The sequence below is a fragment of the Zea mays genome, chromosome 9 (genome assembly GCF_902167145.1).
Source record: "Zea mays cultivar B73 chromosome 9, Zm-B73-REFERENCE-NAM-5.0, whole genome shotgun sequence".
Taxonomy (NCBI): Eukaryota; Viridiplantae; Streptophyta; class Magnoliopsida; order Poales; family Poaceae; genus Zea; species Zea mays.
This window is the reverse complement of record NC_050104.1, coordinates 103,566,870-103,583,650: the sequence shown is the minus strand read 5'-3', so window position 1 is coordinate 103,583,650 and position 16,781 is coordinate 103,566,870. Positions and strand designations below refer to the sequence as shown.

Here is a 16,781-nt window from a genome sequence, read left to right as displayed (position 1 = left end):
CTTATATTTCTAATTTCTGCTTTCTATTTTAAATTTAAAATTCAAGTCTAATTTAGAACTTAGTTAAATTTTTTATTTTGAGTATAAATTGCAACAAATAAAAACTCAATTTAAATGCAAAACATTTATATTATTTAATTTATTCATTTAAGCAAATGAAACTCAATAGTAATAGTTCTTGTAAGATGTTTTATAATAATAATTATTAAGGAAAATAATTCAAACTTATAGCCACATTTAGAAGTACAATAAAATAAATCTATAATCTTTACATATTTATTTAAAAGGTATAGATATATAAAATCTATATTAAGAGATAGTTTAATTTAATTTTTTTAAAAAAAAATTGATCTTTAACATAAAGGATAGTTCACATAAGAATCTATCATTTGAAAACATATTTATTTAAATCACGAAATAACTTTTACTAATTTATTCAGAATATGATTTTAGGTTGTTACAACTACTAGTAGGGTTCATTTCTGCTACAAGGAGGATAAAAAGAACATTGCTCTCCAAAGACGACCCGTAATGACAGCATGTGGTGCATTCTTTGGAGTGTATAACACCAAAACTGTCTCCAAAGATCGAAGGTATTACAACAGAGTAACATCATGCCGTTTTGGTGCTAAGGCATTGACACCAAAAGGCCGCTTGTTCAGAGTTTACAAAGATGGATCCAAGAAAGTGGTATACAATGCAGGCTGCAGCAAATCTCGTCTTCCATCAAAGAACAGAACAGAACGAATGAAAGATAAAGGGCAAACAATAAGAAATGTTTTTTTATGGGACTCAAATATGCTAAAACAGCACAAAAATTAACTCTTTCTAGCATGGCAAGCATATCACAGCAAACATTTCAAAACATCAGAATGTACAGTGGCAAAAGAAAAAAGGTCAATGTTCAGTGTTCTGGCAATAATAAGAAACTAATCCCGAAAGAACCAGTGTAATTTCAGGACGTTGATGAACAGCAAACAAAATAATGTAGTGCTCCAAGGAACGAGAATAGCTAATTTTAGTCTTGCAGTTGCCGAGATGGCGAGGAAGCCACACAGCAGACACAACGGAAAAGAAAGTGAGTAAAGTGGATAGCAACATGAGTATAAGCTACGGCGTTTTACTCACAAGCTGAATACAGTTAGTCTAAGCAATGGTGAAAATACAGATCAATTTAGAGCTAAGATCAACCCTTGCATGTATAACAGACTATCCGAAGAAACATCAGAACTAGCATTTTGGAGAATTAACACGAACAACTCTCCACCTTAATATACATTGCGGAACTGATCCAATGATTAAATACTATGTGCTGATCGGAACATTGCAGATTGCCTTGTGGTGGCCATAAGCCCATAACCCTTGCACCTTCTGCAGCGCACTGCTCTCTTAATTGCAATGCGAGGATCAGCAGACTCCTCTCTTGGCAGCCAAGCTAAGATCATCCCTAGCATGTATCACAGACTATCAAAAGAAACATCAACACTAACATTGCAGAGAATAACACGAACAACTCTCCACACTAATGCACACTGCACAACTGATTTGATGAGTAAATACTACGTGCTGAAACTGCTGATAGGAACTTTGCAGGTTGCCTTGTTGTGTCCATAACCCTTGCACCTGCTGCAGCGCACTGCCCTCTTGATTGCAATGCGAGGATCAGCAGGCTTCTCTTTTGGCCGGCCAACCCGACGGCGGGTTCGCAGTGGGCATGGGTATGTTGCTGGGCTCTGAGCTAAGTCGATTAATGTAGGCGGCACAATAACATCAGGTATGGGATTTATTGACAAGGAATAGGTCAAGCGGTAGCATTCTGTTGTGAAGTACTTCACACAGTAGTCATATGCATATTGCCCAGTGCGCTCCAATACAGCAATCACATGCATGCATGGCAGCCCAGAAATATGCCACCTTTGGCAGGTGCATTCCCATGTGTCAAGGTTGACAACATTAACTGAGTCATCACAGACCTTAAACACATTGCCATTTTCACCGTTTTCTGCTGGAAGGACATTGAGGGTGTGGGCTTTGTTCACCTCTTCCTGAAGTTTCTGATTGGCTGCCGGTGTTAATACCTCAGTCCATGCATTGGAAGACTCTCTGCGTGTGTACATCATCTCCATCAGCTTGCATCTTATCGTGTCAACCAATTGCACAACTGAAAGCTCATATCTCGTGGGAATCCACTCAGACACAGTGCCAAAAATATTACAAGAATACTGCCCATGACGTGATCCCTTGAAAAAAGCATCTGACCATCGCTCAGGTTTGATCTCCAAGAGCCAATCAGCAAGCTTGTCAGAACCACTTTTGATGAGCTCAATATACTGATTGAACTCATCAGCTGTGCATGAATTTATGGCCTTCTTAAGATGCTCAACCATCGAATCTTTTAGTTCCTCAGTCCATGCATCATCCAGTTGCATCTTAAATTCTTCAATAAGAGACTCCACACAGTAGCCATGATGACACTCTTGGAAAACTGAAGATAATACATCCCAAAGTCCATGTTCTCCATTCGATATGAATGTGATGGTTCGAGATGTGCCAAGTGAAGATTTTAGTTGCTCAAGAAACCAATGCCAATTTTCACGCGACTCGTCATCCACAACACCAAAAGCAACTGGAAACACATCACCTTCACCATCAACTGAAGCAGCAGCCAGTAGCTTCCAGTGCTTATTCGGCTTTGCAGTTATCGCTTCAAGAAAAAGGAGCGGCCTGCACCCATGCTCAAAACCATGGAGCGATGCATGGAATGCAACAAAAAAACGAAACTTTGAATCTTCCAAGGCCACTACAGTTGCCACACTTCCAGGGTTTGTCTCTACAATCCTTTCACAAAACCAAGGCAACTGACTGCAGGCCTCTTCGTGTGTACTATAAAGTTCCTTCTGAGCAATTGATCTTCCACGCCAAGCCTGTGAATAGTTCAGGCATAGTCCATACTCTCGTTGAAGATCATTTGCAATATCTCTTGGCCTGTAGTTTGGACTATCACGCAACTTTTCTTTTATGACACTAGCAACCCATCGTTGAGAAGCCAACCGATTGCTTTTGACTGTTTCAGATTCACAGGTGTGGCTTTCAGATATTTTCTTGACCATAAATTCTTTCTTTGCAGGGGACTTAGAAGCATGTATTCGCCATGGGCAACCTTCACCAGTACATTCAGCAGTCACACGAGATGAGTCATTCTTGATAAATCTATAATGGAATCTATGTGCAATGGCATACTTATGTAAGGCATCACGGAAATCCTTAGGTCCTTCAAACACTTGGCCAACTCCAGTTATCACATTCTTCCAACTTGCACAAACCTTTTGTCTCTTAGACCCATCCTGAGTTGTTGGGACAATCGCAAAGGCATCTGTGGGAGTGTCCAAGACAGCAACAATGTTCTTTGATCTGAAAAAAAAATGCCGCGTGTCATTCTGCAATTTACTAATGTGACCACAAGAAATTAGGACAGTAGACAAGTACCTGTTGTCAGCTTTCTTCATGACATAAATGTATGTCGAATCTGACTCCGCATGGAATTCAACCATGCGTCGTAGGTCCTTGTCATTGGAAATAGAGATCAAAGTTTTATCATTCTTTGGAAGGAAATACTTGAATGCAAACTGGTCAAGCTTCAGATTGTTAAGTGTTGACGATATCTCTTGCTTAAATGCACTAAAAGTCCAGTCACTTTGAACATGCATAGCATGTGCCTCTCCACCAGAATATGACATGTGTCCATCTTCATCGGTGTTGAATTCTCCACCTATTTGAAGAACAGCTAATATTTGTCCCTTCCCCATAAGTGTCTCCTTCCTACAAAGGGACAACAAGTTCAAGAATTAGGCTACTAACTGATTTCTTTGAGACACTCCATGTGTGTCTATTACACAAGGAAAAAGACAAATTCTGTAAAGGGGTAAATTAAATCAACTCAAACGAATGGAGGTGTAAAATGAACTAAAAACACTGTGGGGGGCTATGTGAAGTTGTGAACATTGTCCATAGGTGAGGGGAGTAATTTGTACTTTTTCCATTAATAATTTTAAAGTGATAACAAACATCTCCAATGGTTAAATGCAATGTTTAATAACAACCCAAACATCAGTAGTTCAGCAGTTCAGCTTCATAAATAGTTGTAGAAATATAGGATTTCATGTGCAAACAGAAGGTACTGCCCCTATGGAAATGACTAGATATCTAAGGTGTGATTGGTTTCATGCATGCAGTCAGAACAGGCTGGTTGGATGCAGCATGCAGGAGGTAGATGTTTGGTTCGACGGACGTCCACATGGGCAAGGATTTGTGGGTGCAAATTAGGCCAAGAAATGAAATGGGATTTTGTTTCTGGGGAGCCTAGCTCACGCAGTGCACGTCACATGTCTGCTGCTCTCTTGGCGCCTGCACAAGGCGAGTAGGGAGAGACCAACCAATCAAGCTATGCGATGAGATGGTATGGATGGAAACATGAACCAAAGAAGGTGCTCCTACATGCAGAGACCCTGGCTGCCACATGTCAGCCTGGCTACCTAGAAAGTAGAAACCAGAACTAATCACGCCCCTAGTGAGCGGACTGAATGGCAAAACTAGTAACTGGAGGATTCCAGGCTTTCCTCTGCCACAAGCAAACTTGAAATAAACTCGGTGTGGGAATAATAGCGATGTTTTGATTCATGTGCATTTTAAACATATCTTCCAGGATGAAATACAAGTGAAGAATTGAACTTGTTGCTTCTTTTCTCAAGGAGGCGCTCAGTGTACCATGATACATTACTTTGAGAAAGCAAGCGGCAGATAAGCGGGCACAGAAAAACCTAATCGAAGTTCTGGTTTTCAGTAGTACGGATCCGTGTGGCCGACTAGGATTAATGAAGCCGAATTCAAGAAGTCACGGACAAACCCCAGGAAGCACTTGACTCCCACAGAACAGGTGTATCGATTACCTGGGTCGCGGCGGGATCTGCTGGTCGAAAGCGCGGGGATCCTACCCTCTGGTGTCAGCGGCACGAAGGGAGGACACCCGGCAGCGGAACCGGCGGTAGGCGCCAAGCGTAGGCTCAACTACGACGAGAAGCTGCTCGACGCGCGCGAGCGGTGGGGGCGTGGCCAGCAACGGGGCTCCCGGTTCCGGCCGCCGCTGGTCTGACTCGGGGATAAGGCGGTCATGTGCCCGGGTGCGGCTTCCGATCTAGGGTTTGCGTGCGGGGTCCACGCGTCACACGCATCCCGCATTCCCCAATCCCCATCTCATCTCTCTCTTCTTTATCTATACTATTTGTACTGTCTATTAAGTCAATAATGTACACGGTTATTGTGCCTCCGTTAGGTTTAAAAACGGACGGATCAAATCCCACCCGACCTGTGGGGACAGATATCCCCGGGTCCACTAGAAGGCGAAAGGCCCTCGCGTGGGGCATCGGGCCAGTTACCTCGCAAGGCCATCCCTTCATGGGCAGGACAAAAACTACTAGCGTAATGGGCCGACATGAGAAGGTGACAGACACAGACTCAAGCTCAGGCATCCCGTCAAATCATGTGTTATCCAAAGATACCGTCCGACTTTCCCACGCGTGGCGCCCACAAATGTCGGCGCGGATTAGGGATGAATCGGCGATGTTTTCGGAAGAACAGTTCAGTCGGTTCACTATTATTTAGGAAATATGTGATCATGATGTAAGTATGGAGTGCCCTACGGTCGTGTATATAAGGCGCAGAGGGTACCACATCATTTTCATTCCCATCTACCTATCTCATTAGCTTCTCTCCATCCAGGAGACATCGCTTGTAACCCACCACATATAGATCCACACCAGGAAGTAGGGTATTACGCCTCTCCAAGCGGCCCGAATCTGCAGAAAATTGTTTGTCTCTCTCTTTCGTGCATCCAGCAAGAACCATTGAGTTACACTCAACAGCACTTTCCTACCCAAAAGCACCACAAGGGTAACCCTAGGTGTGTGGTCGGGCTCTAAACACCGACAGCTGGCGCGCCGGGTAGGGGGGTGTCGTTGATCCAAGCTAGCTCAATGGCCATCACCTCCAAGTGCAAGATCGCCCTTCGTCCCGAGACTATGTTCTGCTTTGGAACCATCTCATCCGTAGTAGATGAAGAGGAAACTCTGCACCGCATAGCAGATCCGCCGGAGAAGAAGCTTTCCTCGGAAATCCCGAGGAGAGCCAGAGCAGAATAGCGGGTGGTGCCACCACCCACATCTCAAGCGAAGATGACCTCTTACAAACCGAAGGCCGGAGCTCACCTACCCGAAAAACTCTGATGTCCACCTCGCCCACAAAGGAGTGGACACGGATCACTCGAAAGAAGGAAGCAAACATTCTGAGTTAGGGGACGAGAGCACGCTGAGCCGTCTTTCCGACACCTTCACCCTCAAAGGAGGACGGAAAGAAGAGCGCCATCGCGACGACTCCTTTCTACCCCGACGTCCTCTTCATCGGGGGAGATTAGAGTCATCACCCATCTCCGACGATGAGTCTACCATGCAAGGGGAAGAACCTACCCAGCGTGAAGCACGACAACGGAGGAACAGACGCCGGAACGTGCGACGACATTACGAAGCTAAGGAACGGGATCCAGCGCAGCCCGTATCCCGGGACGAAGCCTCAGAAGTAGGAGAATCTCCCAACGAGCGAGTACACCGGGAAAGGCGAAACTCTTGCCGCTGCGATCGTCGACAAGCTCAGGACCGAGAACGAGAGCAAGCCGAGCAAGGTGCAAGGCTGCGCCGAGAGAACCCTCTCTTTGCTCGGAACCTATACTCTGACTTCGCCCGTGCAATGGACACGCCGAGTGAAGTCGGAGGACTGCTGGCCTAGATAGCTGACGGCCTCCCGCGAACCCCACACGCGGAAGGCTACCGGCGGCTGCTTACTCGAACAGCTAATCACCTTCTGCCCATCGCTCATCCCCCGAGCGACCTACTCCACGCCATCAACAGTCGACGAGACGCGCGGAGCTCCATCAACGCTTCGCACGACCGACGGCACAAAAGTGAAATAAGGCGCCGGGAGGAGTATGACCGGGATCACGGCGTCCCGGCACGCAGTCGCGCCACCCGAGCTGAGTCGGCTGCAGCCTCGACTAGTGGCCTGTTCCGGGGACGGTTGAGACGATACACTACTGACTCCCCTCCCCGGGACCGACCTCACGAACGCCGACAGGAAGACACGTGCGGAGTCTCCGCGCTTACTCCACGTCTCCGGGCCATCCAGTGGCCCAACAACTTCAAGGTCTCCAACGTCGACAAGTATGAGCCCAAGCAGGACCCTGGTGGCTGGTTGGCCGTCTACACGACTGCCGCCCAGGCCCCTAGGGCGACGGAGGACGTGATGACGGTGTGCTTGCCCATTGTTCTAAGGCAAGACGTGTTGCAGTGGCTCCGACATCTACCCCGACACTGCATCGACGATTGGAGCGACTTCAGTCAGTGCTTCATCGCCAACTTCCAGTCCCTCTCTGACAAGCCGGCGCAGCCATGGGACCTCAAATCCATCAGGCGTCAGAACGATGAAACGCTCCGGTCATACCTCAAGAGGTTTCAGACCATGAAGAACCGCATCCCCGAAGTCGCCGAGGCAGCAGTGATTGAAGACTTCTACTGATGATCCAATGACTCAGCCTTCGCCCGAGCTATACTCCAGAAAGCACCCGCTGCCTCCGAACAATTATTCCGGGAGACAGACCTCTACATCACTGCGGATGAACGGGCCTAGGACCTCATCGGAGGCACGAAACCCGTGCCACCCGCGCCACGGCGCGACACGAACCAGCAGCCTGACAGGCGCTGGGAGAAGAGGCCTCACGAGGAGGTGCACACCGCCGGGCCACCCGTGGCGCACCCCACGGAGGGGTACGGACACTGGATGAAATCCTCGATGCCCAGTGCCCGTACCACAAGGACATGCGCCACACCCTACGGAACTGCAGGGACTTCAAGCATTCCGTCGGGCATGGCTAACCATTCCAGCCTCTACCTCCTCCCCACCGCGAGGAGAGCCTGGCGAGCCCAGGCAGCCTCAGCAGTAGGAAGGGGGAGGGGGTGGAGCTTTTCCACGCGTTGACAGGGAGGTCATCTTCGGAGGGCACGGAGCACAAGAGAACAGGAGGCAGCAAAAGCTCAACAACCGACAGGTCCTGGTGGCCACAACCAGTGCCCCAGCTCCTTACCGGTGGTCGGAGCATGCAATAACCTTCAGCCGAGCTGATCAATGGCTCAACTTTGACCATCCTGGCAAATACCCGCTCCTCGTTGATCCAGTGATCCGAGAGAGTCGGGTGAAGAAAGTACTAGTGGACGGGGGAAGCAGCATCAATGTCACCTTCCCCTGGACGCTCCAGGCCCTGGGGGTCACACTCAAAGACCTCACCGAGTCAGATTGTAACGCCCCGAATTTTGCAGTTGAATTTTTTTTCTTTCTTTACTCGCCAAAATTCGGGCGTTACCTTTTCTTTTTCTTTTTCCCCTCGCTAAACCTTGACCTTTTTCAAAGTTTAGCGGGATTCGGTTTGGAATTCCCGTATGTATAAAAACCCTAAATACTTTATGTTGTTTGATGCACCATGCCGCCCTTGCATTTTTGGTTGTTTGAAAGTGCAATCGCATTCATCTAAAAGATCGGATTTCGAGAACAAGCGGAAAATCTTTTATCTTTCTTTCTCTCTCTTTCTCTCTCCCCTTTCTCTCTCTCTCCCGCGCCCTGGGCCGACCCCGGCCGGCCCAGCCGCCCCCTGGCGCCCCCCCCTTGGGCCCAATTGGCCCAAGCCGCCCCCCCCCCACCTCCCCTTTTTCCCCAAACCCTCTCCCTCTCCCTCTCATTTTCTCTCATTCTCTCCCTAGCGCCGCCCCTACCCCTGCCCTAAGCCGCCGCCGCCCCTGCCCCCTACCCTAGGCCGCCGCGCCGCCCCCTGCCGCCGGCCGCCCCTCGCCGTCGATCCCCGCCGGTGAGCCCCCTCCCCCTCCTCCCTCTCCTCCCTCCCCTCTTCTCTCCCCACCCCCGCGCGCCCCCTGGCCGCGCCGGCAGCCGCCCCAGCCCCGCCGTGGCCCCTGGCCGCCGCTGGCCGGCCCTCGGCCGCGCCCAGCCGGCCCCGGCCGCCGCTGGCCCGCCCCGGCCGCTCCCCTGGCCGCCCTGGCCCGGCCGCTGGCCGCCCCCAGCCGCGCCCCGCCCGGCCGCCAGCCGCCCCTAGCCCGCGCCCCGGCCGCCTGGCCCCCTGGCCGCGCCCCCCTGTCCCGGGCCGGTTCAGCCGGCCTCGGCCCCGGCTCAGCCGCCCCCGGCCCCAGCTCGGCCGCCCCCCGCGCTCGGCCGCCCCAGCTCGGCCGCCTGCCCCCGGGCCGGTTCAACCGCCCCTAGGGCCGGTTCAACCGCCCCCCCCCTCTGTTTTTTTATTTATTTTTTATTTTATTTTATTTACTTTCTGTGATTATAATTACTGTATTTTAAGTAGGCTAATCACTGTTCATGCTATGGGAAAATAGGAAGTTTAATTTAAAATTCCGTTATGCTATTGATTCACGTAGTTAATTGTTTACCCTGTGCAATGTTGATCAACTAAAAGTGATTAGGTTTCCATTAGTATATATAAATATATATAACAGAATTATTTTGTTAAAAACCAATTGTGTCATTAGTGCATAAGATTTAACCCCCTGCGAGACCCTTTCCTGTTTCTTTCTAACCATAACAAATGCGATATCGAATGTCATACTTGATGCATATTCGCTTTATTTGTTATCTTGTATGGTGTACTGTTCTTTTGTATTAAATATGTGGATGGATGTATGTATGTTTGCGCTCGCATAGAGAACGATTCGGTCGAAGAGCCCGAGGAATTCGCAGGAGAAGCCCCTGAGCAGCAGTCGGTTGGTGGAGGCAAGTGTCCTTTGACCTATCTCTGTCCTATTCATTATTTAATTCACCTCCCGCTTACACATTTATGCCTAAGGATTGACTAGCTTTTGTTATCCATGTCCTTGTTTACCTATCTGGGTTGGATTATTACTGTTTAGCTTTATGCTATTGCTCAACTCTAATCAATGAACATGATGTGGTTATCTATGATACGCTGTTTTCCCGTTCTTCTTTATGATCATACTTGTGGTTTTCAAGGGGACTCGAGCGGTTTCTCGAGTGCCTCTCCGTAAGGACCTGTTCTATGGATGACCGCCCGGGAAAACAGTGCAACCATGAGGGTGGAATGGGGTGCCCTTAGCTGAATAATTAGAGGATCCGGGATGTAGTTCACTTAGCCGTCGTGCCGTCAATGGGGCTCGGTGTATGCGGCTCGCTCTGCCAAGTTTGGGTTCGCCCCTTGGGGAGGAGTGCGGTGCATTTAGGAAACCTAACGGGTGGCTACAGTCCCGGGGAATCTTTGTAAAGGCTACGTAGTGAAACCCTGCCTATTCACCTTGGTAGTGTTTAAGGGTTTGATCGGCCCGAGGCAAGAGGGAATCACGGCTTGTGGGTAAAGTGCACAACCTCTGCAGAGTGTTATGAAACTGATATATCAGCCGTGCTCACGGTTATGAGCGGCCAAGGGAGCTCCAGTGATTAGTGGTACTTGATCAGAGACATTGTGGTACAGGTGGTTATGAGATTGATGGTTCTGGTTATGATTATGGTATTGGTAAGTGGTATTCTTTCCGTTTGGAAAGGGTACATCGGGTTAATAACTTGGGTTAATGCTAAAACTTGGCTTTCTACTAGTAAATAATAATCTGACCAACTAAAAGCAACTGCTTGACTTATCCCCACATAAAGCTAGTCCACTACAGCCAAACAGGATACTTGCTGAGTATGTTGATGTGTACTCACCCTTGCTCTACACACCAAACCCCCCCCCCCCAGGTTGTCAGCATTGCAACCACTGCTCAGGCGAAGATGAAGCTGTGGAAGGAGACTTCCAGGAGTTCCAAGACTACGACGAGTTCTAGGTGTGGGTTAGCGGCAACCCCCAGTCGGCTGCCTGTGAAGGCCGCGTTATCTACGTTTCTTTTCTGCACTTTGATTTATTGTAAGAACTATATGGACGTCTCAGACGTATGATGTAATCGACTATTTCCCTTATTAATACTATCTTGAGCACTGTGTGATGATGTCCATGTTATGTAACTGCTGTGTACGTGAATAACTGATCCTGGCATGTACATGGTTCGCATTCGGTTTGCCTTCTAAAACCGGGTGTGACATAAGTGGTATCAAAGCCGTGCTGACTGTAGGACCGCTAACCTAGAGTAGAATGGTCGTTCTAAGGACTATAGACCTCTGTCTCTTCCTTGACTTTGATATCCCTTCAAAAGTTGGTCCTACTGACCAAACCTATGTTCTACTACATATTATACCTTGCTGAAAATTATGTTTTATTCTGATCCTTCATTTATTTATGATTCATTACTTGCTGGTCATATTAATTCTATTCTCACCCCTTTTGCTTGCGATGTCTTTTGTAGATGGCTCGACTTAGACACACTGCACGAAAGTCAGTCATCCCCTTCTTACCCTCCCGCCTTGCTGAGCGTCCGCTTCGCCGTCCCGTGGCCGGACAGTCCAGCCACTTGGAGAGACTACACCACCGCCTGCGTGAGGAGCAGGAGCGTCGACGACAGGAGCAGCAGAGCTCTTCCTTCTCGCTCCACCAGGAGATAGAGTCTGTGAGGAGCTGCTCCCCTGTGCTTCCCCTGGAGGCGCCCCCTGCACCACCACTGGGCGCCCCAGCTTCTGGAGTAGCTGCTGGAGGAGACCCAGACGACGGAGATGGCGACGACAGCTCGAGCCACGACACCGACTTCTCTGCTAACCTTGAGCCGGAAGGATGGGTTGCTCGACCCATCACTCGCGACGCTGCTCGCGGGTGTCACTTCCACGATGCGCTCGACACCCTGCTACGTCGGGCATTTGACCGGCATACTTGGTCCGTCGAGTATCGCTGTGTGGTCTACCAGCATAGTCGCGGGGTCTACCCGGATCGCTGGGAGGCAACTTGCTTGGTGCGCTGCCCGGAGAACAGTCTCCAGGGAGCGGAGGCCTGTTCAGAGCACTATTCTATCTCTGAGCGGGACTCAGCTGAGGCAGCCATGCAAGATGCTGCACGGCGTGCGCTTTCGCACTACTGCTCGGTTTTCGGTGGGGCAGCTGACGGTCTTGACCTGAAGTATTACCCCCGCCGTTCATCTGGCAGCACAGGAGGCGTGATTGTCTCACCTGTCGGTGAGGGCAATCCTAGGTTGAGCAGCACAGTCAACCTAGCCGCCGTGCTAAACACGGAGCTGGACCATGCATTAGATGAGCTGAGTAGGGCTCGTGCTGAGATCGCCCAGCTGCGGGCTGAGCGCGCGGAACGTCGTTATCTGGATGGTGGTTCCCCCGCTCCCGTCGGGACTCAGCACCCGTACCGCTCACCTCAGCGTGGACACCAGTCTTATGGCAATCCCGCCTGCAAGACCAAGATAACTCTAGAGCCATAGATCGTTAGAGTTGGATCTTGTAATTAATACGAAATATATACGTAGAAGCTTCAGTCTTAGCGTTAGTCTCGGTCTTAGTTAGTCTTAGTTAGACAGGGTAGTTTGCTATATCCTGTGCATTTATGTTTGTCATGATGAACTATGATTGGTTTGGATCTTTGTAATGATTGTCACCAGAGTGTGGGTATCCCCTGCATTTTGGTTTACCTATTATGTTAATAAAGTTAGTTATATAGTTGGGAAAACCTTTATTCTACTTTCCTCTTTTTCTGAGAAGCTGTGTGGCCTGTGTTGGAGATCAGTGAAGATGCTCATCTGTTCAGTGCTGTTGAGGAATTCTATTCTCTTTTCTTATGCTGCAAGATTTGCCAGATCAGTTCTGATGTGTGGTTGCGTTCTGCAGATGTCAGAGAACAGGCGCAGAGGAGGAAGGCGTGCTCAGCAGGAGCGAGCCGGTCAGCAAGATGAGGCGCCCCAGCAGCAGCAGCTGCCGCCCCCGCCCCCGATGTCGATTGAGCAGATGTTTCTGATGCAGACTCAGGCAGTTCAAGCCATCGGTCAGACTCTGGCCGCCATTCAGCAGCAGCAGCAGCAGCAGGCTCCACCTCAGCCTCAGATGCCTCAGATGCCCAGAGACAAGCGTGCTGAATTCATGAGAGGTCATCCCCCAACGTTTGCTCATTCTTCTGACCCTATGGATGCTGAAGATTGGCTGCGCACTGTGGAGCGAGAGTTGCATACCGCTCAGTGCGATGACAGGGAGAAAGTTCTGTATGGTCCCCGTCTGTTGAGAGGAGCAGCCCAATCATGGTGGGAGTCTTACCTCGCCACCCATGCCAACCCCGACACCATCACCTGGGAAGAATTCAGAGGTAGCTTTCGTCAGTACCATGTGCCTGCAGGTCTGATGACAGTGAAGAAGGAGGAGTTCCTGGCCCTTAAGCAAGGGTCATCGTCTGTCAGTGAGTACCGGGACAAGTTTCTGCAATTGTCTCGCTACGCTCCCGAAGATGTCAACACCGATGCCAAGCGGCAGTACCGTTTCCTGAGAGGCTTGGTTGACCCTCTGCAGTATCAGCTGATGAATCACACCTTCCCGACATTCCAGCACCTGATTGATAGAGCAATCATGACGGAGAGAAAGCGCAAGGAGATGGAAGATCGTAAGCGCAAGATCAGTGGACCCCAGCCTGGAAGCAGCAGCCGTCCCCGTTTCTCAGGCAATCAACCTCAGCAGTTCAGGCAGAACCAGCGTCCACCCCAGCAGCATCAGCAGCGTCAGCAGTATCAGCAGTTCCAAAGGCAGTATCCTCAGCATCAGTACCAGAATCGTCAGAGCAATCAGTCAGGAGGAGGTCAGTTTCAGAGGCAGAATCAACAGACACCTCGTCTTCCTGCCCCAGCAAATCAGCAGAACAGTCAGGCAGCACCAGCTCAGGTTGGAAACAGGGCATGTTTCCACTGTGGAGAGCAAGGCCATTGGGTGATGCAATGTCCGAAGAAGGCAGCCCAGCAGCAGTCAGGCCCCAATGCCCCAGCAAAGCAGAATGTGTCTCAGCCTGGAGCAGGCAACCGCTCTCAGCAGCGCTATAATCATGGAAGACTGAACCACTTGGAGGCTGAAGCAGTTCAGGAGACCCCCGACATGACAGTAGGTATGTTCCCAGTCGAATCCCATATTGCAGAAGTGTTATTTGATACTGGAGCAACACATTCTTTCATTACTGCATCATGGGTAGAAGCACATAATCTTCCAATTACCACCATGTCAACCCCTATTCAAATTGACTCAGCTGGTGGTAGAATTCGAGCTGATAGCATTTGTTTAAATGTAAGTGTGGAAATAAGGGGGATAGCGTTTCCCGCCAACCTTATAGTAATGGGTACTCAGGGAATAGATGTCATCCTAGGGATGAATTGGTTAGATAAGTATCAGGCAGTTATCAGTTGTGATAAAAGGACAATCAAGTTGGTGTCCCCACTAGGAGAGGAAGTGGTGACCGAGTTAGTCCCGCCTGAGCCAAAGAAAGGAAGTTGTTATCAGATAGCTGTTGATAGCAGTGAAGCAGACCCAATTGAGAGTATCAAGGTTGTGTCTGAATTCCCAGATGTGTTTCCAAAGGATTTACCGGGTATGCCACCAGAGCGGAAAGTTGAATTTGCTATAGAGCTTCTTCCTGGAACCGCCCCTATCTCTAAGAGAGCTTACAGAATATCTGGACCAGAGTTGGTTGAGCTTAAGAAGCAGATTGATGAGCTGTCAGAGAAAGGTTACATCTGGCCAAGCACCTCGCCTTGGGCCGCCCCTGTCTTGTTTGTGGAGAAGAAAGATGGCACCAAGAGGATGTGTATCGATTATCGAGCTTTGAATGAAGTCACGATCAAGAACAAGTATCCTTTGCCCAGAATAGAAGATCTGTTCGACCAGTTGAGAGGAGCCAGTGTGTTCTCCAAGATCGATCTGAGGTCAGGTTATCATCAGCTCAGGATCCGACCTTCGGACATTCCGAAGACGGCATTCATTACCAAGTATGGTTTATATGAGTTCACAGTGATGTCTTTTGGTTTGACCAATGCACCAGCGTTCTTTATGAACTTGATGAACAGTGTATTCATGGATTATCTTGATAAGTTCGTGGTGGTATTCATTGATGACATTCTGGTTTATTCTCAAAGTGAAGAAGAGCATGCAGATCATTTGAGGATGGTATTGCAGAGATTGCGAGAGCACCAGTTGTATGCAAAGTTGAGCAAGTGTGAGTTCTGGATCAGTGAAGTCCTGTTCTTGGGTCACATAATCAACAAAGAAGGATTGGCTGTGGATCCGAAGAAAGTGGCAGACATTCTAAACTGGAAAGCGCCAACAGATGCTAGAGGAATCAAGAGCTTCATTGGAATGGCCGGATATTATCGGCGATTCATTGAAGGGTTTTCGAAGATTGCGAAACCAATGACAGCGTTGCTAGGCAACAAGGTTGAGTTCAAGTGGACCCAGAAATGCCAAGAGGCCTTTGAAGCGCTGAAAGAGAAGTTGACAACAGCGCCTGTCCTAGTCTTGCCTGATGTGCACAAGCCCTTCTCTGTGTATTGTGATGCTTGTTACACAGGTTTGGGATGCGTGTTGATGCAAGAGGGAAGAGTTGTGGCTTACTCGTCCCGACAGCTGAAGGTTCATGAGAAGAACTACCCAATCCATGATCTAGAGTTGGCAGCAGTGGTTCACGCACTGAAGACATGGAGGCACTATCTGTATGGACAGAAATGCGATGTTTACACAGACCACAAGAGTCTGAAGTACATATTCACTCAGTCGGAGTTGAACATGAGGCAACGAAGATGGTTAGAGTTGATCAAAGATTATGAGTTGGAGATCCATTACCATCCAGGAAAAGCGAACGTAGTGGCAGATGCTTTGAGCAGAAAGAGTCAAGTCAATCTGATGGTCGCTCGTCCGATGCCTTATGAGTTGGCCAAGGAGTTTGACAGGTTGAGTCTCGGATTTCTGAACAATTCGCGAGGAGTCACAGTTGAATTGGAACCTACCTTGGAGCGCGAAATCAAAGAAGCGCAGAAAAATGATGAGAAGATCAGTGAGATTCGGCGATTGATTCTAGATGGCAGAGGCAAAGACTTTCGAGAAGATGCAGAAGGTGTGGTATGGTTCAAAGACCGCTTGTGTGTTCCCAATGTCCAGTCTATTCGGGAGTTGATTCTCAAGGAAGCTCATGAGACAGCTTATTCGATTCACCCTGGCAGTGAGAAGATGTATCAGGATCTGAAGAAGAAATTCTGGTGGTACGGAATGAAAAGAGAAATCGCAGAGCATGTGGCTATGTGCGATAGTTGTCGAAGAATTAAGGCAGAACACCAGAGACCAGCTGGATTGTTGCAACCGTTGCAGATCCCTCAGTGGAAATGGGATGAAATTGGCATGGATTTCATAGTCGGATTGCCTCGCACTCGAGCCGGCTACGATTCCATTTGGGTAGTAGTGGACCGTTTGACCAAGTCAGCCCACTTCATACCTGTCAAGACCAACTACAACAGTGCAGTATTGGCAGAATTGTATATGTCTCGGATCGTTTGTCTTCATGGTGTGCCAAAGAAGATAGTGTCAGACAGAGGAACGCAGTTCACCTCTCATTTCTGGCAGCAGTTGCATGAAGCCTTGGGCACGCATCTGAATTTCAGTTCAGCTTATCACCCGCAGACAGATGGTCAGACTGAAAGAACCAATCAAATTCTTGAAGATATGTTGAGAGCCTGTGCGTTGCAAGATCAGTCCGGATGGGACAAGCGATTGCC

At 49.0% G+C, this 16,781-nt stretch overlaps 1 protein-coding gene across 1 annotated transcript; it reads right to left on the bottom strand.

The window, feature by feature from the left end:
- Window positions 1–1,002: 1,002 nt before the first annotated feature.
- LOC103638764 (uncharacterized) lies at window positions 1,003–5,307 on the bottom strand. Its single transcript, XM_008661583.4, has 3 exons — window positions 4,947–5,307; window positions 3,487–3,819; window positions 1,003–3,411 (listed from the first exon to the last, which is right to left on the bottom strand). Exons 2-3 carry the CDS (start codon window positions 3,804–3,806, stop codon window positions 1,560–1,562), a joined length of 2,172 nt encoding a protein of 723 aa, XP_008659805.1. The 5' UTR covers window positions 3,807–3,819; window positions 4,947–5,307; the 3' UTR covers window positions 1,003–1,559.
- Between the last annotated feature and the right edge of the window lie 11,474 nt (window positions 5,308–16,781).

What these genes read in the sequence shown, in the direction of transcription:
- LOC103638764 (XM_008661583.4), bottom strand. Translation starts at nt 3,806, where the DNA reads ATGGGGAAGGGACAAATATTAGCTGTTCTTCAAATAGGTGGAGAATTC. An exon ending in ATGAAGAAAGCTGACAACAG is followed by an intron (nt 3,412 to 3,486) that starts GTACTTGTCTAC and finishes TTTTTTTTTCAG; the next exon opens with ATCAAAGAACATTGTTGCTG.